This window comes from Scylla paramamosain, chromosome 23 (genome assembly GCF_035594125.1).
Source record: "Scylla paramamosain isolate STU-SP2022 chromosome 23, ASM3559412v1, whole genome shotgun sequence".
In the NCBI taxonomy this organism is placed as follows: Eukaryota; Metazoa; Arthropoda; class Malacostraca; order Decapoda; family Portunidae; genus Scylla; species Scylla paramamosain.
Window position 1 is genome coordinate 6440917 of NC_087173.1, and position 27069 is coordinate 6467985.

General features: G+C 37.7%; 2 protein-coding genes across 2 annotated transcripts in view; one reads left to right on the plus strand and one right to left on the minus strand.

The window, feature by feature from the left end:
- Positions 1-2810: 2810 nt before the first annotated feature.
- LOC135112071 (folylpolyglutamate synthase, mitochondrial-like) lies at positions 2811-14510 on the minus strand. The gene is made up of 11 exons (XM_064025991.1): positions 14274-14510; positions 11460-11625; positions 11060-11253; positions 10548-10684; positions 9977-10160; positions 9644-9788; positions 9107-9240; positions 8567-8679; positions 7209-7354; positions 6751-7094; positions 2811-4921 (listed from the first exon to the last, which is right to left on the minus strand). Exons 1-11 carry the CDS (start codon positions 14418-14420, stop codon positions 4757-4759), a joined length of 1875 nt encoding a protein of 624 aa, XP_063882061.1. The 5' UTR covers positions 14421-14510; the 3' UTR covers positions 2811-4756.
- Positions 14511-15164: 654 nt separating this feature from the next.
- Positions 15165-27069, plus strand: part of LOC135112074 (uncharacterized) — a 72128-nt gene continuing 60223 nt past the window's right edge. Inside the window, exon 1 of the mRNA XM_064025996.1 lies at positions 15165-15552. Within this exon, the coding sequence (XP_063882066.1) occupies positions 15357-15552 (196 nt within the window). The 5' untranslated portion in view covers positions 15165-15356. The remainder of the gene's footprint in view (positions 15553-27069) is intronic.

Here is a 27069-nt window from a genome sequence, read left to right on the forward strand (position 1 = left end):
GACCAGAAGAATATACACATTCTTAAAAGTACGTGGTAAGTTTCTTTCATAACTTGGTAGTTTTCTTCATTACTATTTATCTTTGATTGTGACATTTTATATAATGGCAGTGTATGGGACATTTCCATATTAATTCTGGGTATTGTATGTACAAAATACTTGTAGCATTTATTATGTATTGGAGGTTGTTGATGCCTTCAGCTTATAGGTAATTAATTCCTTTCAACACCATAGTGTGTCATTCAAGGGTTTCTATTATATTTTCATAATTGTTGGTAAATGCACTCTCCTCTGTGTTTTGTACTAACTCCTGGAATTTTACTAATATATTGAATGTATTGACCTGAGGAATGAATGAATGAATGCCCAAAAACAGCTGCCACATACAGTGTTGTAACCCAAGTGGATATTTTTATATATATTTACTGTACCTAGTTTGTTTTCCCAACAATGACTAGAATATGTGATTTCTCACTTTTGAATAATAAATGTTTGACAGAGTCAGGCCTCACAATTTTGCAGACCCACATTCTCATTTAAATACAGGGACAACACATTTGACAACTCTAAAACTTTCACTAATTATTTCATGTTTATATATTTTCAAACATTACATGGAACAGAGTCACTCAAGCCAGTGATTGAGTTTTGCAGTATTTCAGCTAAATTACCAAGTAAAGCAAACGCTATATTGCTGTGGATTAGTTTGTAAGTGCTTTTCTGACCAAGCACTGCAGGGATTCTAGTCTCAATGTTGTACATAGTAGACTTTGTATATTTTAATATTTTCTTTCAAATATTTAATATAAGTACAGTATTGTACTTCATGTAGTGGCCTAGTCTTTTTTTTTTTTAGTGTAGCTTGTTTTATTCCTCTGCTTTGTGATGATTATTGTTCTATGCAGCAACTAATGGATGGCACTGAAGCAAAAGATGGCAAAGAAGCAACCATACTTCCTTTACCCAAACACTTCACATACAAGAATGTCTTCATGAAAGGCACTACACACTATCTTGATGTACAAGCCCTCTTGGTTCTTACTTGCAGGTCTAAAATGGCTGGATGCTTGTGGCTCACCCTGCTTTCCAATAAGTAGGACAAAAATTATGAATTTTCTTGAGTGTTTGAAGACTGGCTATGTAACCTGTATGTCACAAATAACATCCTTGAGGGAATGAACACAAGACTGATAAACACAAGCCTGTAAACATAATCACAAAGAAAGGGTAGAGCTGTAGATCTGTAATTGGTGGAAGAGAAGGAAAAGAAAAGGGTAAAAAAAAAAAAAAAAAAAAATTATATCCTTCCTCCTTATTGGCCTACTACTTACTGATTTTACCTAAAATGTAGATCAAGGTTTTGAAAGTGGAGGCATATGCTATAGCTGCACATGACTATCTCTGTCTCACTGGCTTTTGGCCTGTGGTAGATGATATTCCTTACCCCACTACCGCATCTGGGTTTCCTCAGTTTACCTTTCCTAGGTTTCTCCAGACATTGATTCACTGAACAACCCAGAGAAAGGGTGAAAAGTTGGGCACTTCTGTGATTTACATTAATTGGCATATAAAAATTTTCTCAGGAACATTCAGAAACATTCCTACTTACTTGATTCAGTGAAATATGAAATACAAACAAAATATTGGCTAACTTTTGTAAAAATAGCACTACTGTGTAGCTACATTGTCTAATGTGAAAAGAATTTAGGTTATCAAAGAAAAAGCTGATATAGAAGCCACATACCCCTGCCTCCTTTCTCTTTCAGTAATATAACCATTTCAATTACTTTATGAATTAACCTTGCCTTAAGGTGATTTTTTTTAAATATCAATTGAAAACAATAAATAAATAATAATATTGACAGTCTGTTCCCACAATATTTTGAAGTAAACACTTCAAATTATTACTGTACTTCCTATTTATATACTTTTAATCAGTTTAGAACAAAGCTAACTGATAAAGTGATTCATATACAGTAAAATCCCTCTTATCCGGCATCAACGGGACCGCCGACATGCCGGATACTTGAATAGAAGTGAAATTATATCCACAATCACCACCCTACACTCACGCATCTTACCATAACAAAGATCAGCTGATCTTAATCAGCATCTGATCTGATCAGCTGCTTAAGTGTAAGCACAACACGCTTCCTCTTTTCTACAACTTTAGGCATGATGAAGGTGTCAGGCAATAAACAGTGCACACGCGGAACTGAGTCACTGAGTAAACACAGTGCAGTGGGCTGCAGATGGCGCGAAGCAGTGCGCTCTGGTGGCGAGGGGACAAAGCATGCCTCGCGCGGGAATTCTAATCGATTTTATGAGTACACATTGATTTTTTCATTGATTTTAAGGCTCGGGGAAAAATGTGCCGGATACTCGAATGCCGGATAAGAGGGATTTTACTGTATCCTGGATATAAAAAAAATTGGGCAAGTGGCAAGAAGTTAATGAGTGGGTAAATCATTTGTCTCCAAGAGGCAGAGGCTGGGATGTGGCTTCTAAAGCAGCTTACTCCATGATGACTATAGTCACTTGCAATGAAATAAGTTAAAGCAGGCCACTCTTTTGTGTGGTGGTGAGGGAAAATTTTGTGTCACTGTTTTAGATGAAACTAATAATCTACGTAATAAGATGTTTTTTCTCTCTCCTTTTTATGAAAGTATTCTACTTGAATACAATTTACCTCAAGTTGTCCAAGGCTGAGTCTTTTCAATGTATAACAATCAATGAACAAATGATAAATGTGAATCACTGAGATTACTTATGAATAGTTGCCTTATGCTAACCATCATATAAAAGACAAATTCAGTGGTGGCACATCCAATTTACTATTTTACAATAAGATCAACATCTAGTAAGAAATACATCCCTGATATATGTCTATAGCTATATATGTGCTGATATCCATGGAGTTACATCCAATTTGAGCACAGAAATGAACACACATTTGGTGTAAAGCTATTGATCATTACTGGACATGTTGAAAGGGTCATAGGAAGTGAGTGGGTGAAAAAGTTATATCTGAACAGCTTGCTTGATGTTTCAAATAGTGACCCAAGAAAATTTGCAAGGAAGCTGTCCAAAGGGAGCTCAGAGGTCTGGACATATGCAGGGAAGCTGCTACAGATTGTGGACCTCCTGGACAGCTAACATCAGATGAACAATGCCTACATATACAAGCATGTGTATATGAAGGGCAATAGCCATGTCTAAAATGGTTTGAGGAATTCTTGCTTTTTAACATAAAATACCATATTTAGGTTATGTAATAAAGATATGGTTGTTTCAGGGTGTAAACTGTATTTAACTAGCATACTTAAGATGAGTCAACTTGCTAAATTTTGATATTTGGTGCTAAAAGTTAAACCATCTTGGCAAAACCTTTCTTCTCTCAGAATCCTAGCCTTGCTTATGTCAGTATAAAGTCATGGACATCAATAGCAAACAAGTTTACCTACAAGTTCACATTTCAGAAATGATCAGGCCACTCAATGGATAAGGATAAATGCAGTGTTGCTGAATAAAGAAAGACCATCCTTTTCTTACCTTAGCTGCAACACTCTCATCATATTCTTTTCTAAATAAATAGAAGGGAGGACTGGATACCAATGTCATTTATCTCATAATAATAATAATGTAGACCCTACTAAGGTTGCATGTATCACTTCACTTGTCTGGTTTAATTTATAATCCAGGGAAATGATTACTAGTGGTAATGGTGTTTGCAAATGCCCTTCTTCAAACAGCTGGTCTTACCTGCCTATCAAAGTTAGTGTTAATAAAATGTGATGTGACTAGTAAAGAAAAGCAACTGTGAAAAATTACTCAACTGCAGCCAACAGGGAACAATGGATTTACCCACACCACTTTTTTTTTTTTTTTTTTACAATTTTTTTTTTTTACAATTTTTTTTTTTTTTACAAATGAGACTTGCTTTCATACGTATGGCCAGTACTTCTGGCCTCATTTCATTTTAAACATTTACCCCCCTTACGTTACATCCTTGAAGACAAAGACTGACCTGGCTGGCCGATGAAATCTCAAATTGTAGGACCTTTTTTTAAGAGCATTTCTAAAGTAAATCTACTGACACTTCATAACCCTCTCACTGTAACCACAGCCTCTAACAGTGATTTGCATGTCAAATTCAACAAGTAAATTAATAACTGAGACTTTAGCAAGATCATTATCATCTAATTAAGGATCAAGGCACACTGCATACCTTCACATTTTCTTAAAAAATATCATGAAAATGTTGCAGTTGGTGACAGAGAAAGGATGATGGCAGTGGTGGTAGTGGAGTGAAACAAATAAACCCATTTTCACATGTAATTTTCTGGCTGAGTGATAAACTTTTGACAGAATACAAACTATATATATATATATATATATATATATATATATATATATATATATATATATATATATATATATATATATATATATATATATATATATATATATATATATATATATATATATATATATTATAATGACAAAAATTTATAGTACGTGTACTGTACTGACTTCTTTGGTTTATAATGCAGTAGTATATTTTTATGGTAAAATAGCAACTTTATAGTGCAATTTTCTTCCCATTTGTCCTATTACATTATTTATTCTGGACACCCTACTACTGCATTATGAACATTGGTAATGGCACATAGGTAATGAAACAAGAGACTCTATCTAGCACACGTAAGGCAGAGTGATGGCATGGTGCTTGTCTTCCTGACCCCCAATATGGTTGTCAGGGTGTTCCAGGGGAGGAGAATTTGTTGTAGTTGTTGAGGACCAAATCAGTGAGGGAAGGGGGTTTATTAAAGGCACTGCGCACATGGGTGGCACACCGCAGCTCAGGATCTATCACACCTAACACCCCACCAACAAGGTGCAGCGAGCCAGTTACCAGAATCTGTAAAGGATCACATTTAAAGTAAAAACAAAAATTACTTAACTGGAATTTTCAAGCAAAACTAAACATTTTATCATCAGTCAAGTAAAGTTATAGCTCCTTCACTTGGGTACGTATAGCCGGCTCTCGACTTGGTGAAGTAGTTTTCCTACCTATATTTCTAACGTGACATCTGTCATCCTTTTTTTCATGGTAGCTGTCACTGGCTAGAGCTGCCTCTGATGTGTATCTTAGGCCTGCTTTCTTCCTCTCCTCATCCACATCCTCTCTTCCCATACTTCTTATCCACCCCCATTCTTCTCTCTCTCTCTCTCTCTCTCTCTCTCTCTCTCTCTCTCTCTCTCTCTCTCTCTCTCTCTCTCTCTCTCTCTCTCTCTCTCTCTCTCTCTCTCTCTCTCTCTCTCTCAATCAAATGTAAGAGAGTCTGGTAACCTCTTCACCACAATACTGTTTTGATGCATGTGTGTACCAAACATGAGAGCAACCTTGTGGTACTGAGCAAAACAAGTGTGGTATGCAAATATCACACTGAGATATGGATGTATTTCCCCAAGCCATGAGTGTGGATCCCTGCTTTTTCAAACCCCATGTGATGGCAACATTCTTTAGAAATGAACAAATTCATGAATCATTACATACTGATGTGCATCTGTCATAAAAGTACATACAATAGCTAATCTATAATAGTAAATTAAAAAATATAATCCCAATCAAATTTTTTTGTTTGAAAAAAAAAAAGATATTGTCACCCCTTCCTTCCAAAATCTTCACATTCTTCAGTTATCTATCCAACACTTAAGTAATTGGTGCATTTCATTCCCTTTGTTGAAGAAAATGACATCCCTTCCCTTTGACAGTAATGATGAAGATGAGACAATGAAGAGTTACAAGAAAACTCTCCACATGAATATGACTTAGATTATAATCCTGAAAATGGAAGGAGGACAATAAAATACATAATGTTTCTCCAGCAAACACCCTGTCTGGAAATGAGGTACATGGGCCAAGACAGCTGTGGTATTTTGGAGAAACTTTTGTTTATGTCAGAGGGGGGGGTTGTGGTAGACAAGGGGATTGAGGGAAAAAAATAATAATAAATAAAATAAAATAAATAAATAAATAAATAAATAAGTAAATAAATAAATAAAATAAAAAATATATATAATTTTTTTTTTTTTTTTTTCCCTTCAAGTAGGCCAATTTAGCATCATGTGTCTTGAAACTCTTCTCTCAAAACTGTTCAAGTCATAGGAAGCACAACAGAAACAAGGGCAGATTTCCATAGTAGCAATAAGAGGAATGAGAGTGTAGATACAGGTTAACTCTTGCATTAGTAAGATGGACAGAATAAGAAGCATGATATAAAGTTGTCTTTAGTGGGACCACAAGAGGGAGGAGGGAGTTAGTAAATTCAGAAAAGCAGTATCTATGGAAATAACAGTAGAAAGTTGCAAAAGATGCAACACTACAGCAGAGTGAAGAATTAAAGACAGTTAAAAGAGGGGAGTTGAAGTGAAAACCTTTTGACCACCCTGTTTAATAAAACCATCACAGTTTTAACTCCCCATAAATGGAAGCCAAATTCCATATAAGGATGGAGCCTCCCACTACAACTAGTTTATCCCTTCCACAGACATATCCTCTTTCCTGCATGTACTTGTACTCTGGTCAGCTGATTAGCTCAAATGTAAGACCTCTTGCAACCTTTGTTGGTGCCACATATAATTACCATAGCACTATAATTCAATCAGTTGGTAAATTTATCTTGTAATCTAAATTCAATTAAACATGAAAAGTATGTCATTAATGTTAATATAAAGTACACTGACCTGGACTTGAGTAGCTTCTTGAAGGCGTGCAGGGGGAGGGAAGGCTGGAGGAGTGAGCAGCTCCCCGGTGAGGTTTGGGTCACGGCCACAGGAGAGCCACACTAAGGCATCTTGAATGCATGGGAAGATGATGCTTGGCACATCTGAGGCTGGCATGCTGGAAGTCAAGTTCAGATTGTTCTCAAATCCTTCACTCTGTGATGTGTCAGCCATTTCTGTGTCCTCATGGTTTGGTGATTCAGATTCTTGTTTTGACTGATTCCTTATGAGACGAATCCATGAGTTCCTCTGTTGTTCGCATCGTAAGTGTGCTTGATCTCTGGATATGGTATAGTTGGTTTGATCTGAAAGTAAGTTCATTCCAAGTGACCATAAGTGGTACCTCAAGGTTTACAACTAAGAAAAACAAGGTGGAAGCAAAGCTGTCATGTTTTCAATAATATGAAGTTGTAATATACCTGAGGAGGCCTTCATGGAAGTAGTGACCAAGTTGGTGGTGAAGATGGCCAAGTCAAAGTTACATGAGGTAAGTTTCTTGAGCAGCGTCTCTGGATCACGGTCACCAGTAGAGTTGAAGAACAGCAGGCGGAAAATGTTGTCCCCACTGAGAGAAGAATGAATGCAAATTCTAACATACTTCTGTAATAGAAGCAATATCCAGACCAATGAAATGTAATAGGTGTTGAGTGTGTGTGTGTGTGTGTGTGTGTGTGTGTGTGTGTGTGTGTGTGTGTGTGTGTGTGTGTGTGTGTGTGTGTGTGTGTGTGTGTGTGTGTGTGTGTGTGTGTGTGTGTGTGTATACCATTTAAAAGGAAAAAAGAAATTAAATTTTAGAATCTTGCATGTGTGCATAATGAGATTTGGGGAAAGAAACAAGATGATTGTGATGGATGATATGAATGCAAAAGTGGATGATGGAAGTGCACATGCAATGGCCAAATAGGGAGTTTCTGGATGAAATGAGGGTAACAAGCTGTTTTTCTATTACAAGATAATCCACTGCTAAATGTGGAAAGGAAGTCCACAAATTAAGCAAATGGGATGAATGACTACTGTAAATGACTGAAGATGAGAGTAACAAGCTGTTTTCTATTACAAGATAATCCACTCCTAAACACAGAAAGGAAGTCCACAAATTATGCAAAAGGAATGAATGACTAGTGTAAATGACTGAAGACTGTGAGAAGTATGCTTGGAGGATCAGACCATTTCACAAACCTTTTGAAAATTAAAATGAATGAGAAAAATTTAGGAAACAAATAGAAAGAGAAAGAGGGTTTGAGCTGAAAGGTTCAGAGATGAAGAATGGAATATAGTTGATGCTGAGCACAAGAATACAACTCCAGTGAAACAAAACAGGATGCTAGAGTAGGTGGAAGAAAAAAAAGAGAAAATGAGATGACTAAAGAGCTTCAAACAATAATTTAGAGACAAAAATAAGTGGATACCTTTCTGTCATAGCTGTTCCTCTAGCAGGATTTCTCATGATAGACAGACAGATTTACCTTAGAGTGGATATTACTTTCTACTGTGATGCTACAATGGGACCACTTTTTTTGTTAGCCCAGAATGCTATATAGTTTTCTTTACATGCATGAAGACAGCTCAAATAATGTAACGGAAAAAAAAAATACCCATCACAAAATTATTAATAATTCAGAGATATATTTTCTTCAAATAACAGAGCAAACTGAAGAAAGAAAATATAGGAAAATTGGAAATATTACTCACAATGCCTTTTACCTGGTAGTTTAAAGAAAACTATTAAAGAAAAGAAATGTATACAAGTTGCTTCAAAGCACTTGTTTGACCATACTTTTGAGGGGCATGCATGGGAGCCGTCTTGAGGAACCAGTCCACACAGGCCTGCATGCTGACAGGCGTGTGGGCCCCATCCAAGAAGAAAGTCAGAGGGCCACTCACCATCACCTGTGGGGAAATCTTTCATGCCAAGCTTCTGCCACAAAGTAAAATTTGGAATGCTATATGGTTCATATACCAAGAGAGCAAAATAAAAAAAAATTCATTCCATTACATGCATTTTGTACAGATAGTAAGAATTTAGTTTTTCAGTTATTCATGAGCATTTGTTCCATTAGAAAAAAAGTGACTGGAATAAGAAAGGGGAAAAAATATCCATTCTGAAACCAAGCTTTGCACGACCTAAACATTTCCTCCTAGTCTTGACTTATCAGTGCCCTGCTATCATTTGTTGAAAACACCAATAAAACCACACTCTTCTTCCTTAGACTACAACACCATCACTTCATAAAGGTGGATGCTCCATCATTCACCAAGAGATTCACATACAAGTACAGAACAATAAATAAAGGTTTGACTGGCAAATAACACTAACCTGGGACCTTCCTGGCCACACAGCATACTTGAGTCCCAGCACATCCTCATCAGATAATGTGAAGGGAATGGCAACAGGCACATTTAAGTGGTCTGGGGTTGTGGTTGTAGTGCACACCACCTCATCACTCCTGCCTGAATGATTACATATTTTTCTTGTAATTAATCATTGTTTTCAAGGAAACTCAGGCTTTACACTGACATGCAGCAAGCATGCATGTCCAGGTATCCAAGAAAGAAGCAGAAATCAAGAAAACACTTTAATTATCTACAAATGTTCAGATTTAGAGGATACCTTATCAACAATTTTGTGACAGCACATGGTTGTGTACACTTTGGCACCAAATTTTAATGTATTTTCCTTTCTAAATTAAGTAATTTTCTAATATCATGCAGTAATTTATCTATAAGTAAAATTATCTTGAGAGAGAGAGAGAGAGAGAGAGAGAGAGAGAGAGAGAGAGAGAGAGAGAGAGAGAGAGAGAGAGAGAGAGAGAGAGAGAGAGAGAGAGAGAGCATGCAAGGAAACTATATATACCTCTATTCTGAGAGTTCATCCAATATTGAGTAAGCTGTAGAGCAAGCGATGCATTACAGTACTGGACATTGCCTGCCAAGCCAAGCTGTAGAGGCTGTGCTCCCCAACCATAGTTCTCTAAAGGTGGTATCAAGTACAAGGGAACCTGCAAAGGTTATTGTCCTTCAGTAAATAGTTGTCTGCTAATGAGTGCTGTAACAGAATGTGAGATCTAGGACTTATAAGATAAATGTTGGAAGGTGTGCTTCTTGGTGAATAACTCTCTTAGTTTCCAAATTTTTCTTTCAAATCTATAGTAATTGTGGGGGAAAAAAAAAAGGATGTAAGTAGTACCTGTTTTTCTTTAGCTCTCTGCAGCAGCACACTTAGAGAAGGCTGTAATGACTGCTCCACAGTGAAGGTTGGGACCCCAGGCTTCATGATGCCAGCCTTGTGCCATGCTATGGACTCTATGGTGTTGCCCAGGATGGAGGTGTGGTCATAGTCCAGGGTTGTCACTCCACACACCACTGGTTTCCTGAAGACAGCATCATACACATCACAGCAAGATTAATATGGGATAGACAAAGTATTTTCTAATCATGAACAGAACCCAAGATTCTTGTCATGCCATTTGAAGACAAATTTTCTATCATGAAGTCATTATGCTATTAAAATTTAATTGTTGATTCTATTGTATTGCTCTTCAGTAGAATAATTACCTCACTAACAAACTGGAATTATGCCTGTTTTTTGTTCTCCCCACCTCCTAAATTTGAACTGCTTCAAGAAGAGTATCAAGGTGACAATAACCCTCAAGAACCCAATCGATCTATGAATTTCAATCCTTCTATCCTACTTGTTGTGAGGAGCAATAAAGGGTATTGTCTTTGCACCAGATCAGCACCCATGCTCAGGTACTCACCTCACCACATTGGTACAATCATACTCGCCCCCCAGGCCCACTTCTAACACTGCAACATCCACTTCCTCTTTTACAAATACTTTCAGTGCAAGTACAGTCAAAAACTTGAAATAAGCAGGCATGTCATCATCACAGGTCTAGAAAACAGATTGGGAGATAAGCAGTTACCAAAACTGTATAAGCACTGTAATCATCAGTGTGCTATAGAGATTTGGAATATGTCAATGTATTTATTCCCTGTGTATCATGCACTTCATTTTCTTTGTTATGACATGGAATCCCTCCTATCATCCACTTGTATCACCTGAATCATTAAGACTACTACTACAATAAAACATATTTCAGTCAGACTGTATGAAAGAAGGGACTCAAATGCAAGTGACTGCAAATATTTCAGAAAGTTTAAAGTAATTATACCGGAATCAAGAGAGTCAGGGTAAAAGTGTCTGGAAGGCTGAATGTTTGAGGAAATATGTGGTAACTGTAAAAAGTCAGAAGAGCTTTAGCCATACCTTCTTGGCTATTAACTGATTATATACATCCCAGAAGTAGGTGATAAAGTCTTCCTTAGAGATGGGCTGGCCGTTGATGCGGATCCTCTCCCGCACAGCCACCAGGTGTGGGGAAGAGTAGAAACCTGTCCGGAAGCCATGTTCCCTCAGGATGCTCTCCACAAAGGAGCAGGTGGACCCCTTCCCCTTTGTGCCTGAGGAGAAATCATCACCAAATCATATGATGAGTGATACTAATTTTAATAAGAGATGAATATATTCTCCAATCATCAGTAAAACCACAGCTCAGATCTTCATTCAAGGACAAGATTAAGTGACTCCCACCCAAAAATAACAATAAAGAAAACTCCTACACATGAATGTGAAGAAAGCCCAGTCATGTATTGCTCTGTGGTCTTACCTGCTATATGGATGACAGACAGAGAATCAAGATCCTTAAGAGAAATGCCAACCCTGTCAAGGAAGCATTCTGTGGCTTGAACATTGTTTGTGAACCCTCGCTGCTGCCGAATGCGCTGCAACACAGCTGCATTTGACTGCAGGGAATTGAGCGTCTGCACAGCTTCCTGCCATGAAAAGGGAGTCTTGTTGACTGCTGTTCATAATCAATTACTATTCTATGCATTACATGTTTGTCTACCCTTCTGATTTATTATGTTGCTATTTGTTTTGCAGCCTGACAAATTATTACAATTATTGTAATGCACTATTGTAAGTTCCCCTATACAAAATGTACAGTTGTGTTTCATATTGGATGATCAAAATTTTGGCCATTGCCTCTGAAGGCAATGGCTAAACACACCATCCTATATCATCATCTATTCAAATGGTCACTACTTAATTTGATACCCAATACAGCTCCCAATCAATTGATTTAGTAATTATAAAGAAATTATGGACTCTCAATTTTTAGTTTTTATGGTAATAACAATGTCTTCAAAGCAAACCCATGCTGCCTTAATAATATCCAGAATTTCTAAGGAGGTGGGTAGGTTCTGTCTAAATGAGGAACTGCCTCTCATAACTCATTACATTTCTCTCTCCTTTTGTGTTTTTTCTTTTTTTTTTTTTCTTCTTTTTAAGCTGGGTTAGGCATTGCCATTGCTGGATGCTAAACATTCCACACCACTCCCTTTCTTCTTAACCTGAGACAAGCCTCTCTTTCTGAATGTCTGTTAATTATGCACCATGTCTCCTGCCATTCTGATTGCCAGCAATGCATTTTAGCAGCTCCAGCAAGTGGTCTACTTTTTTCTGTAATATTATATTCTAAGTATGAAAAACAGTATTGCAACTGCTTGGTATCATTCTTACTTCAAAGATTACAATCAGATCCCACCAGTACTATGCTGCCTCTTCTATGTCAGAAAACTGGTATGATATGGAAATGCAAAAAATATAGATGTATAATCTATGTACTTACACCGTGTAATTGTCATTAAGTATTTCTTTTAATTAATGATGTAATTTTAGTACTTTTCTCTTTTGTCACCAGCACCTGATATACATTTCAAGCTTTTCAACTTGACTTTTGATCAGATAAATTTTTCTTGTTTCATGCTTTCCATGTCAGCTTAAGAGTATCATTGACCTTTATGCTTTTCATTTCACCTTATGAGCATCATTGACATTTGTATTTAGATCTTACAGAATTCAGGTCATCCTTTGGATTTAAGACCACCACTACCTTATTAGCTAGATAGTGTTGTGAAATATGCTTTAAATTCAATAGTTATGGCACTTCACATCAGTGTGAAAGATTGTTCATCCCATCACAAACCAAATTATGGAATATTTCCTCAAAATAATGATTAAAATCCAGAATATTCTACATTATTTTATATAAGAATTAACTTTTTAAAATCTAAACATAACTTCTCTAAAGCTTGGTTGCACCAGACAGTGAGACAGTTTTAGGTATATGGTAGTTCCTGCTCTTCACTGGAACATTCAGCTTTTGATGATTAAAGCCTGTGTATGAAAAAATAAATAAATAAATAAATGAAAAAAAAATAAATAAAATAAAAATAACAAATAATTAAATAAATAAATAAATAAATAAATAAATAAATAAATAATAATAATAATAATAATAATAATAATAATAATAATAATAATAATAATAATCAAAGAATACATCATATGCTGAGGTTGAAGTTATATATTAAGAACATGAACAGGAACACCTGCAGAGTCCACACTCTATTAAAATGCACAAATGACAGTCACCACAGGCAATCTTCTTTGTATGAACTTATCCTTGGGAAACAGTCAGACCACAAGAAGTGGTGCCATTGAGGTCATTCACTCAGGACTGTATCCCTAAGCACTCTGTCTAGCATTGACTATCTCTGTTCTGAAAAGGAAATGTTTATAGGAAAATAGCAAATATATTGTGTAGAAAAGTGGAACACAAGATAGAGAAACACCATGCAATCTTTACTTAGCTTTTTATTTATTTATTTATTTATTTATTTATTTCATTTATTTATTTATTTATTATTATTATTGTTTTTTTCATTGGCTAGAAATATCTCCTTATGTGGTACCATCAAGGGTTTGGTATTTGGGATTCAAGTCTTCTGTCAAGGTCAAATGATACCATACAAGTTTAGAGCATCATGCAGAGGGAATGCAGCTGTGTTATCATGGTTCACAGCATCGGAGCACAACAGTCATACTAAAATTATAAGAAAAACAACAATAAAACAAAATTAAATATGCAACACTAAAATGTAAACAATGTGCATATGTGATGTATTGTACACTTGTCATGAATTATTTGATGATGAATAATACTGTGGTTGACTTATTCTGGAAAGGTATAATCATTAGTGGTGACGAGTGCAAGGTACTCACCTGGTGAGTTGACCAGGTGAGGTATAAAAACAAATGTTGGTAATGGGCCAGCCAACACATCCCATATAATAAAATGACGTCAGTAATGACTGATGTAACTATTATGTAGTGCATGTTAGGAATCCCAGATCATGCATAAAAACTGGATATAATAACGAAAAAATAAATAAATTAATTAAATAAAATACTATTTTGATAAGCAGCATCCTTGACATAAACTAACCTTACTTATTTCGATGTCCAGATCCCATTTCGTAAAATGAGAGGATTCAAATTGGCGGGAAACTGATTACTGAGATATTAGCGGGATGATACTTACTGCGAATGTTATGAAAACCAGAGTGCTTCACTGTACCTCATAGTGATGGTCCACCTCAGCCTGACAGTGGGTGGCCAGCTTCCTCACTCCCTGGCTGTCATGTGCCATGGCCATCCTCGGGGCTGCGCTGAGTCTCCGCCACTGCCGCCACTGGCAATAAGTGGCGTGGAAGAGTCTAGCCATGATGAAGACTGTGTTGGCGGGATAGCGGCGTAAGAAGCGGACCAAACACTCACATCACCACGCGCGGCCACACACTGGCACCACGCTGCTCGCCACACATGATTGGCTCTCCACGCTGACGGTTTATAGTCATTTATATGTATTCGAGGAATATGTGTGCTTTGTCATTATGAATTGCAAAATATACAATTGCAATGGTGTTGCACACAATATCTAGCTATCTTACACTCCAGGTTTTATAGTCATTGCATCTTAGGTTATGATTTATTTTTCTTCCATTATTTGCAGATTCGTACATTGTATGCATGCTGGTACTTTCCATTGCTACTCCATACATATGAGCACACTTCTGGTAGACTTGTAACATTATGCATTAAAGTTACCGATCAAATTTACAGTGTACGGTAACCATGTAAATGTGCACCATTCTTGCTACATAGCCTTCTCACTGCAAATGGGATATTTAATTTTATGGAATTAACCTTACATTTGAACATTTGAAAACCTTCCTTATACATAATCTACAACAACGTAGAACATGTATAATAAAATAAACAAGTAGATTTTCATAAGTCAAGGCCACAGATGATAGTCGCACGTGTACATGCTCATCACTATACACATATGCAGTTATCATTTAGGGCCAGCTTTCTCAGTCAGTTGCAATTTACTCGTATACACACATACACACACACACACACACACACACACACACACACACACACACACACACGCGCGCGCATTTAATTTGTTTTCTGTGTACAATAAGAGCGAAGTATTTATTTATTTGGCACAGGAAAATGCATCATTAGTTATCAGTCCCCGCTATATCTCCGTTATGAAAACAAAGATAAGAGCGATAACACCAGTGAAAGCCAGACTTCTCTTATTTGAAACTTGGCGCCATATAAAGAACAAGTCATGGACTGCCAATAGATGTCGTGGCGTGCCATGGCTCGTGTGTTCAATCCGTCCCTCCTCCTTCTCCGAGCAGCTCTCCAACCAGCCGTCAGGATTGCCTCCCCAAAGCGGCTCAGACCAGACTCCTACATTCCAGCCCTCACCAGAAGCATGGCTTACACTTTCTGCGAGAAAGGACTGGTCAATACCTGCGACTACCGCGTATATGTCAGTAAGTGTTGGCTTGTTTTGATGTTTTCACCGGTAAAGCTCCTCCCGGTATGCCCGAGGGCCTCTGTCTGGGGTCTGAACTGGGCACTGGTAGGCACTTATGGTTCCTGAGTTATGTTGATGACTATCTCAAGAGTCATGGGAAGTGAGTGGGTAGCGTTTGGGTCATGTGCCATTAGTGGAAAATTCCACGTGACATGTCCCATTAATTTTGACAGTTACTGATGTCACTCCCTGTGTCGTTAGTTTATATTGTTATTTTGAGTACTTCGAACTCAGAGTTGTTGTAGGAAATCTGAGCAAGCAGGAATGGTTTGGTATGCTGCATGGTGTGGGTCATCCCCCCCAGTGACCCCACCCGACCCCTGAGATGCACACGGTGGGGTATTTATGTTGCTGTAAACTCATTACTTCATTACAGTGTTTAGTGGAGATTTGGCTCAAAATCTTACAAGTCACTTGTGGTTTTGCCAAGATATATTGTGTTTGGCTTTAAATGAGGTCGAAGGATTGACGTAATTGGTACCATATGTACTGTATGCCGTATTGTGGTAGAACAATTAAGGCCTATGAATATTCAAATTTGAGTAATTACAAGAAATCACAGGAAAAAGGATGACCTTCGCTGATAACGATAACAATCTCCGATAACGGGAACTGATCAACTGTTCTTAATCTGGCGCGAGTGATTGGCTGACTGGGTGGAGGGTGCGATACGGCATGTCGGCAACAAGTGGCACGGCGTCTCGGTTACTTCATACCAAAGCATATCGGAATTTTCAAGTTTTAGTGAAAGGGAATTATTTCATGAGTTTCTAGGGCGGCATGAGATGTTTTGCGCTAGTCTGTGCTGTGAAAACCCCTTCCGTTCTCCCTGGCAACTAGTAATAGAGGAAGGCTTACATCGGTGCCTCATTCTTACCACACACTTATCTGTGGGCTACTCTTCCTGCGTCATTATCAGTGGCTCGTATTCAGAAACGCTTTGCTCTCTCACCACAGAGAAGATTAGCCAGGTTCTCAAGTGTTTCCACTGTTAATAATGTTGAAATCTCGTTTATGTGTCACTAGAACCGTAAAATAGATAAATAAATAAATAGAAATCCTAAAAAAACAACTTTACAGTCTTGAAATTAGTGGAAGTACGACGCAGAAGTGTTTCATAATAGCTACGGGCCATAGTAACATGTCAAGGAATGCTGCTTGTGCAACGGTCATGTATATAAAGTCACAGCGATGTTCTGAAAGGATAGTACCGTATAAATTGTCGATGACTATATAAAGTCAGGTGTCCTAAGAAAAGTTATATTACGTTGACTTTCATGCCCTCGTTTTCCTAATAATAATAAAAAAAAAAAATAAAAAAAAAACTTTCACTCTGAGACGTGGATAACTGAGAGAGAGAGAGAGAGAGAGAGAGAGAGAGAGAGAGAGAGAGAGAGAGAGAGAGAGAGAGACAGAGAGTAGTAATTATAATGGATATCAGTGAAACAAACACACGAAGAAGGGAGAGGATTAAGTTAAGCTCGTTGCGTCCTGACTCTCTCTCTCTCTCTCTCTCTCTCTCTCTCTCTCTCTCTCTCTCTCTCTCTCTGACTTCTACCAGTAATATATTTCACTGATGTATGAAAATGTGCCCTGGTTCTCGTGTTCTAGTTAAGTATTTTTGCCTTTACCGACTCAGCTATTGGACCAGAGGAAGGGAGAAGCGTAATCAATAATGCTCTAAGTGGCGGAATGAGAGATATAGACTTATAGATCGTGTCCCATGCTCTGCTGCCATCCACACGCGACCACAACGGACTGAAATGTTTCGTTGCCTTATCTCCAATACTTTAAACTTTTACATGATGGGTTGTCCATGTTAGTGATAGGTTTGATAGTTCGACAAACATTCATCAGCAGGAAAAAACACTCGTGAGAACCTTGGTAATCATATCTCTGTAAGTGGTTAAAAGGAAGCAGGACCAATATTCTGAAACACGTTTTATCTCATAAGAATTTCCACAGGCCACATGCGTGATTAATTAGGTTCTCACGAGTCTTTTTATCATTTTATTTAATTTTATTTATTTTTTTTCTATTGATTACTGGGAATTCGTTGCAAAAATGTTAGTAGAATCATGAAAGGATGCTTAAAAATCCCAGTAACCATCTGTTCAGTGTTCAAGATGCTGAAATATGAGAGATGGCAGTCCATGGAGATAAGAATGGGAAAGATCGTGTGCCAGATTCCTTAACGACACTTACACTTACACTGAACATATAATAATGAGTAATGCAAAATCATGACTTAGCAATATTGTAATCCACACTGATATTTGGGTGATTTATCTCTTTATTCATGTATTTGTGTTCTGTCATTTTGATTGAAGTTTGATTATTTATTGTATACTTATTTCTCCTTACATTTATCGACATATTTGCTGTGTTTAACCATCCATGAAGTGATTTATTGGACAGGAAGATAATGTTTCCTTGTATATTTTGTATATTTGTTTGCTTGTGTATTTTAGTAGATATGTATTGATTAGCTCTTTGATTTGATTATTTACATGAAGAAGCCTTACGATTCAGAGATGTTAACAAGTTACCTCAGGGGACAAAGTGTACAATGAAAGGTGGAATGGTGAAGAGAAAGGAGGGAAAGAAATAGCACTGTAGAGGAATTATAAAGGGAAGTTATAAGTTAAGCTCTTTTTAAAGTTGAGAGAGAGAGAGAGAGAGAGAGAGAGAGAGAGAGAGAGAGAGAGAGAGAGAGAGAGAGAGACTTTCTAACTAAATGGGAGAAAGGATCGGTAGCAAAAGTTGGAAGGAAAAAACTAAGCGGACAGGTAACTTTTCAAAAATGAAGACACGCGGCGCTGGCAGCGGGGGGGGGCGAGAGAGAGAGAGAGAGAGAGAGAGAGAGAGAGAGAGAGAGAGAGAGAGAGAGAGAGAGAGAGAGAGAGAGAGAGAGATGTACTGTGTAGCACAGGTGTTAATCTATAAGCCCCACAGGTGCAAACCACCGCATATACTGTACACACGTCCCTGACTGGTGAATACATGGCAAGCCAGAATTTCCAGTACCAGGACATTAGTTTCAGTATATTTTGGATACCATAGGAAGATGTTATTAAGTTTATTATTATTATTATTATTATTATTATTATTATTAGTAGTAGTAGTAGTAGTAGTAGTAGTAGTAGTAGTATTTATTTATTTTTTTTTTACCTGTGATCAGACATGCATTATAACTAAGAATTGATGATTTCTTGAAGTTTTTGAAAGTCATCAGTAATTTTGTGTTGGTTAATGGAAGTAAGATTGATTTTCCTACGAGTTAAAAGTAAATAAATAAAATGAAATAATCGTGGAGTGTGTTCAACATTTCCTGAAGTTTCGGAGGTCCTCAGTAGTTGTGTGTTGGTTAATGTAAGTAAGATTGAATTTTCAACGTGAAAACAAATAAATGAGTAATGGGGGAGTGTATTTAAGTGAAAAGTGTAACCAATGAAAGGGATGAAGGCATATGATTCTAATTACCCCTTCCATTAGTTAAGTGGACGGAACAGCGGTTAGAGTAAGTAGAAAACCCTGTGTTGTGATGCTTAGGACCACATTCTGAAACATCTGTGCCGCACCTCCACTGCATTCAATAGGCTCAAGCTAATCATCTCTCTGGCCTTTGAAAATAGTCGTGGTGAGAGAGCAAAGCGTTTCTGAATACGGACCGTAGGACAATGGTGATGAATTATAAGAAATATTGAATCATAATCGAGGTGACGCGGTGTGTTAGGCGTGTCTGTGTTAGTTACGTTGAAATTGGGTCTGTTTACTACGGACTCTAAGCCTGATCAACTGATTAAGGCGGATTACTGCTATCACCAGCCAATCATGCTTAGGTTTATCACACACCACTAAGGCCCGTGCACCAACTTTCTTTTCTGTGTAGGCCTTTGAGTTTGTGGCCATTATTATTATTATTATTATTATTATTATTATTATTATTATTATTATTATTATTATTATTATTATTATTATTACTACTACTACTACTACTACTACTACTACTACTACTACTACTACTACTACTACTACTACTACTATACTACTACTACTACTACTACTACTACTACTACTACTACTACTACTAACTTCCATTTCTCGCTCCCCTGACACTGAGTATGGGCCCCCATCAGACCTTTCCAACTACAATTTCTCTTTCTTCCTCGGTGTCTCCAATCAGGTTCTTAGGGGATGTGGAGGAAGGGGGGGGGGAGGTGACGGCACTGACTTATGTGTGTGTGTGTGTGTGTGTGTGTGTGTGTGTGTGTGTGTGTGTGTGTGTGTGTGTGTGTGTGTTCCACCTACTACCCCAATGAGAGAGAGAGAGAGAGAGAGAGAGAGAGAGAGAGAGAGAGAGAGAGAGAGAGAGAGAGAGAGAGAGAGAGAGTGCTATTTTGCCACGCCCCCGGAAAATAAAGCTAATTAGAGAAGAGAGACACAGGCTATGTGAAGGACTAGTACCATTCTGTTTTTTGTCCACACAACACCACCACCACCACCACCACTATCTCCCCCGTACTGCCGCCCTCACCACCATCACCACCACCATTAGCCCGTATTCTGAAACTGTTTGCTCTCTCACCACAGCTATTTTTAAAGGTCACAGAGATCATTAGCCGGGCTCTCAAGAGTGTTTCTCTAGTAAATATGAAAGAACTCTTGTTAATCTGTCACTAGAACGATAAAAAAAAAAAAAAAATCTTTAAAGACGCGTGCACTTCAAATAGAGTATTATTATTATTTTTTTTTTTTCGTTTTTCCCTCTTCTTGTTCTCTCCTTATTTCCTGTTTCCTGTTTTTTTTTTTTTTTTTTTTTTTTTTTTTTTTTTTTTTTTTTTTTTTTTGGTGGAGGCGCAGTATGTTTAGTGGCGCAGTAGTGTTTAAGATGGTCCTTACTTGATGACCACCACCACCACCACCACCACGCAGGCTTCGATTGCATCATAAGGCAGCGGATGGTCCGTCCACGAGGCACCAGCCAATCAGCGGCTAATACCTTTAAATAGGCTATTTCCGACCCAGGGGAGGGGGAAGTATAGGAGCCAGGCACGAAGGTAGGGACGGATAGAAATAATAAAAAAAGGAAGAGAGAGAGAGAGAGAGAGAGAGAGAGAGAGAGAGAGAGAGAGAGAGAGAGAGAGAGAGAGAGAGGATAGAAGTGCATGGAGAATAGATTAAAAGGAAGAATACTAGGAGGAGAAATGAGGCAAAGGAAGAACAAGTGGATGGAGAGAAAGAGAGGAAGAATTAGAGGGATAGAGAAAGGATTAGACTAAGTGAATAATATCAAAGAGGAAGAGTAGAATGAGGGAAAGGAGGATAATAGATAGAGGAAGAACAAGAGTAGATGGAGGTAGAGAAAGAGAGGATGAACATAAAAAGGGGTACACAAAGGATAAACAAACGAGGAAGAATACACACTGAAAAAAAAGATGAAAAAAGGAAAAAAAAAAAGAGATAGAGGAGAGAGAGAGAAAAAAAAAAAGTATGCGGAAGAGTGAGAGAAGGAGGAAGAGGAAGAAGAGAAGGAAGTGAATATTTGAGATTTTTTTATTTGAATCGTCAGTGGGTTGACGTCAAACATAAACAGAATATGGAAACGTACTCACTCACTTCTTGGAGATAGGTGTGCTAATGTGCCCTGCTTTCTGTATCACCTGTTTATTAATGAGGATAAGAGAGTGGATAAATAGAGTTTTTATTAGTTGTGTTATTAAGACATCGTTGCTACTGATATTTGTTAGGTATGTGATATGGATATGAGGTGCTATGCTAAATATGATGGTAGTAATGGTAGTAGTAGTAGTAATAGTAGTAGTAGTAGCAGTAGCAGTAGCAGACATTGTTGTTGATGTAATAAGAGTAACTATAGTTCAGGGTTAAAAGATAAGGGATTGGGGGAAAAAAAGTGACGAAACTGTTGATAATTATTTTGATAAAAATATTAACTCGAGTTCAAGGTTAAGAGAGAGAGAGAGAGAGGAGATGGAGAGAGGAGAGAGAGAGAGAGAGAGAGAGAGAGAGAGAGAGAGAGAGAGAGAGAGAGAGAGAGAGAGAGAGAGAGAGAATTAATACGTTCACACACCACACACCACACACACACACACACACACACACACACACACACACACACACACACACACACCACGACAATAAATAAGCATCTCGTTTATTTGACCTCATCTCTCAGGTCTAGTTCCGGAGTCCAGCCTTGTTTTAGCAGAGAGAGAGAGAGAGAGAGAGAGAGAGAGAGAGAGAGAGAGAGAGAGAGAGAGAGAGAGAGAGACCATAAACCTTCGCTACCCCCAAAAAAACACGCATATTAATCACCAAAACACACCTCAGTACTTAATACCTTAGATAATTAATAGGTTAATGATGACACCTGTGATTTAGTAACATGCAGGTGAAATTAGGATCTGGCCAGGTATACGTAGGTAATGAGGGAAACTTAAAGGCTCCTGTGGCTCTCTTTGGACGGCATTGAGATCGCAAAGGTAAGGAAGGAGAGGATCACAAAAACGTTGCCGGCTTTGCTTACTTAGAAACCGGCTTGTGTGTGTGTGTGTGTGTGTGTGTGTGTGTGTGTGTGTGTGTGTGTGTGTGTGTGTGTGTGTGTTCCTCTCCGATTTTCTTTCTGGTCTCTCTGGTCCTGGTCTCTCTCTCTCTCTCTCTCTCTCTCTCTCTCTCTCTCTCTCTCTCTCTCTCTCTCTCTCTCTCTCTCTCTCTCTCTCTCTCTCCCCTGCCTCCTGCCTCTCCTTAGGGCAGCGGCGCAGACCTACACCGGTTGCTAAAGGCCAGAGTTCAGTTCACGAGCCTCGCCTGACGGACTGACTTACTGTGCAGATCCCGACCCGCACTGCTGTCTGTCCCCTCGTCCTCTCTCTCTCCGTTGACCCTGCATTCTAAGCCTCTATGACCTCCCTGAAGGACTGTTTTTAAAGGCCATATAGATTAATAGTCGGGTTTTTATTTTTCATAGGTGTTTTTTTTAGATCGGCGAGGCGAAAATGTTGTTAAACGTCATGTTTTTCAAACGGTTTGGATTCTCATAAAGACGTCATAGATTTTTTTTTTTTTATCAGCTTTTCATAGTCGATTTTATTTATTTTTTATTATTTATTTATTTATTTATTTATTTATTTATTTATTTATTTATTTATTTACTTATTTATTTTTCCTCATTGATGTAGAATTCGTGTGGAGCAGTCTGAGTATTCTGAAAGTTTTTGGGGTCGTAAGGACTGTTTTCAAAGGCCACACAAATTATTAGTTCTCAGCTTATCAGTGGTGTTTTTTCTCCTTCACGGTGCAGCATTGTGGCCAAGGTATCATTAGAGTCACGAAAACTCTTGCACCACAGACTTCAATGTAGTCGAGGTCATGTGAAAGAATACCGTCTCCGTGATTTGTGCGAAGATATTCATGCTTTGTAATTCCTCTGTTTAATTGATGATATTGATAATGATATTGATAAAAATTGTCGGGTAATCATTTTGTTACGTTTGTACTATTGTGGCCAATCTTTGCAACTACACACTGTTTGGCTGGGACTGGTATATGTGGCACCAATGTCTGGGGTTTAAATGATAAGCAAATGTAAAGATAAACGTATTAGTAACTTATTAAAATTTATAAAAAGAAAAAATAATATGGACAGGGAAAATAATATATACTATGCAAACAACAAGTGTAGCGATGAAACTATAATTTATTGCATCAGATGAACGACTTGTGAATAGTGATATATAATACTAATTAATGTTGTTGCTTAAACTAATTGGGCATGGGTGTTTGTTACTCTTTTGCTTAATCAGTATTCATAATTAGTAAAGAGAAAATAGTCGATGCAAATCAGTCATTGTGATGAAAAGGCAAATACACGAATGACTTATTTGATACTTCCAATCTTAATCATTATTGTTAATTAATGTTATTATTGTAATTATTTGTAGTTGTATGTTGACGTCTCTCTCTCTCTCTCTCTCTCTCTCTCTCTCTCTCTCTCTCTCTCTCTCTCTCTCTCTCTCTCTCTCTCTCTCTCTCTGGAAATGTTCCCAAACATGTTAGTTATTCTTGCTTTCGTCCATTACTATTATCATTATTGTTATTATTAGTGATATCAACTTGTACATAACCACAATCAGGAATACGAAAACCACTAAAAAGTTGAATGAAAATACCGGTATCATACATAAGGAAAATCAATCACCTGCTTCTTGATGAGTAATAATAATAAAAAAAAAGAAAAAATGGGGTGGCTAAAACCTCATCAATAGCATAAGTAGTGGAAGCAAATGCCTAGTAAGTGCTGCTATCTGACGGTGAGGCGAGGAACTTTTGGTGTCTTTTTTTTTTTTTTTTTTTTTTTTCTTCCCTCCCTCCCTCTCTTCCTCCCTCCCTCCGTCATATCTCAAGTTGTGTGTGTGTGTGTGTGTGTGTGTGTGTGTGTGTGTGTGTGTGTGTGTGTGTGTGTGTGTGTGTGTGTGTGTGTGTGTGTGTGCTTGCTTGGTTGGTTGGTTTATTCTTTACCACGTATTGTTACTCGATCTTGTTATTCTTTATTTTCTTCTTTCCTTATTCTTTATCCTGGTATTATTCTTTGTTTAATTTTTATCTTTTTTGCTTGAATCCTCCGATTTTGTAGTGTTTTCTTTTCCTTTTCTTTCTTCCTTTCTTATTTTCTCTTTTCCTTTCTTTTTTTCGCCTTTTTCTTTCTTTCTTTCATTTTACCATTCAATCGTTCACTGTATTTTTGCCTTTTTTTTTTTTAATATCTTTCTAGTCATGCTCTCTCTCTCTCTCTCTCTCTCTCTCTCTCTCTCTCTCTCTCTCTCTCTCTCTCTCTCTCTCTCTCTCTCTCTCTCTCTCTCTCTCTCTCTCTCTCTCGTGTACCGGTTTTCTTTATTTTCCTCTCACGTTTTCTTTAACATTTCATCCGCAACTATTCATTCTCAACATCATCATATTTACGTTCTTTCTGTTTATTCTTCCGTGTCTAGTCACTATATTTTCTCTTTGCCTTCTTTTCTTTGACCTTTCCTCCACGTCTGGCCATTGTGTGTTGGTCATCTTCTGACGTTATTTGTTTCTACTTGTCGTTCTCGTTCAGTCAGTTTCTATTTCCCACCAATTTACGTTCAGTTTTCAATTTTTCTTCCTAAGTCCTTGTCTATAATTTCTTTGTCGTTTTTTTCGTTTATTCTTCTTTAATATTGTCTTTTATATTTTCCAGGTTTTTATATTTTTCTTCTGCTTTTTAATGATTTAATTTATCTTTCCTTCATAATCATTCAAAAATTTCATGTTTTTTTTCCATCTTCGTCTCCTCCTCCTCCGTTTTCTTTTCTTTTCTTTTTCTTTTTTTTTTTTTTGTTTTTCTACACTTCCTCCATTTCTTATCATTCACCTTTTCCCTCTTTTTACATCCATTCTCCACTTCCTCCTTTATAACGTTCACTTTAGCATTTCCTCGGTGCCAAGTCAATATATACAGTACAGTCACGTGGTGTTGCGTCCGGTCTTTTTGTGCCCTCTTGACCCAGTGCCGACATTCTCTCACCTAATGCGGCCAGACACCTGCTTGGGATCAGAGGCAGGCGGTGGGCGTGGTGAGTGGCTGGGGTCATGAGAGTAAGGGGTTTATTAAGCTGCTAAAGAACGTGCTCCGGTTTCCTTTTTCTTGTTCCTCGTGTGAATGAATGAAAGGGGTGTGTGTAAGTGGTGGTTTGTTTATTTTTTGTTTTGTTTGTTTGTTTGTTTGTTTGTTTGTTTGTTTTTTTGGTACGATATTACTATATTTTGTATATTTTTGTTGTTTTCATTTTTTGTGTCCTGTTGTTTTATTTTATCAATCGGTGTGTTTATTAATATGTGTGTTTTATTATTTTTTTCTCTTGTTTACGTATTTTCGTATTTCATTTTTCATTTGTTTTTATTTTTTGTTGTAACGGTTGTGTTTCGTTTTGAATCCGGTTTGAGTGTATATGTACAGTCTCTCTCTCTCTCTCTCTCTCTCTCTCTCTCTCTCTCTCTCTCTCTCTCTCTCTCTCTCTCTCTCTCTCTCTCTCTCTCTCTCTCCTCTACGTCTTACTAAATTACTAATAGTTTTTTTTTGCAATTCTTACTGGCATTATTGTTGGTGCAGTTGGTCGTCGCGATGGTGGTGGTGGTGGTGGTGGTGGTGGTGGTGTAGCATAGTAGTAAGAGTTGCTATCGTTCCTACTTTCGTTGTCGTGCCGCTGTTATTACTCTGTCCACTGTCCTCTTCATTTTCTGTTCCGTCTTGGTATTTTCTCATCATTATGCAACTCGCCCAAGAAAAGAGGGAAAAAATTGCCTGTTTCCTGCTGTCAACATAAATTATGGGGTGTGCGGAGAGAGAGAGAGAGAGAGAGAGAGAGAGAGAGAGAGAGAGAGAGAGAGAGAGAGAGAGAGAGAGAGAGAGAGAGAGATAAATTACTTACATACAATAGTAATCAGACTCCATCAACCACCTGTCACCTGTCCTCTCATTAAGGCACCTGCTTCACCTTTACCTGTCCATCTAGCCACCTGTTCCCCCTTCACGTCTTCCTTACCTCCCTATCATGATCGTAATTATTCATCTCTATTGTTTTCTTACCTGTTCTCCCTCTACACTCTTCGTTGAAATTTCCTCCCGTTCTTTCTTTTTTTTTTTCTCCATTATTCTTAGTCTTTTTTCCTTTGTTTCCATTTTCTCCCTCTACCACCTCCTTCTTTCTGTCCTCAAATTACCTTTATTCTTCCTTTCTTCCTTCGTTCTCTATTCTCTACGCCATTTTTCCTTTCTCCGTATCTCCTCTTTATTTCTTCTTGTCTTTTTATTACTTCTTATATATTTTCTCTTATTTTCCTTTACATTTTATCTCCCTTCTATCTCCTTTCCTTCCGTATCCACACAACGTATACTGTGTAACCTAACCTTACCTGACTTAACCTTGGCTAACCTTACCTTACCTTACCTTGTCGTATCTCGCTAATCCTTCCCGTAGCTCCTATAACCTCCTCTCATCTCCTTCTATCATCTACAACCAATACTTACCTTGATTGCGCTTCTCCTCTCTCATCTCCCTGTTTCTCTTCACCCCTGTACTTCCACCCTTCCTGCCTTCATTTATTTTTGTTATCTTTCCATACTCTTCCTTCACGCTCTCGTCTTCGTAGAATGTAAATATTTTCCAACGCTTAATTTTCTTCTGTCTCGACCTTGTGTTGGGAAGATTGCGATGCTGCAGGGAGGAAAAGAGAGAGAAGAGGAGAGAAGGAATTCATTGGGAGAAAATAGGAAGGAAGGAAGGAAGGATGGAGGAAACAAGAAAGATGAGTTACGAATTGATGATTGAAAAAAAAAAAAGGTAAGAGAATGAAAAGTTTAGAAATAAGAAAAAAGACAACTGAAGGAAGAGTTGAAAAGAATGGGAAGACGGGAGAAAAGGGAAAGGTA

Bases quoted from the DNA above. Each gene is read 5' to 3' on its own strand.
- LOC135112071 (XM_064025991.1), bottom strand. From the start codon at position 14,420: ATGGCTAGACTCTTCCACGCCACTTATTGCCAGTGGCGGCAGTGGCGG. The intron at 11,254-11,459 runs GTAAGACCACAG...ATTTCTCCTCAG, and splicing joins GTCTGTCATCCATATAGCAG to GCACAAAGGGGAAGGGGTCC. The intron at 7,095-7,208 runs GTATATTACAAC...ACTTACTTTCAG, and splicing joins TTCCATGAAGGCCTCCTCAG to ATCAAACCAACTATACCATA.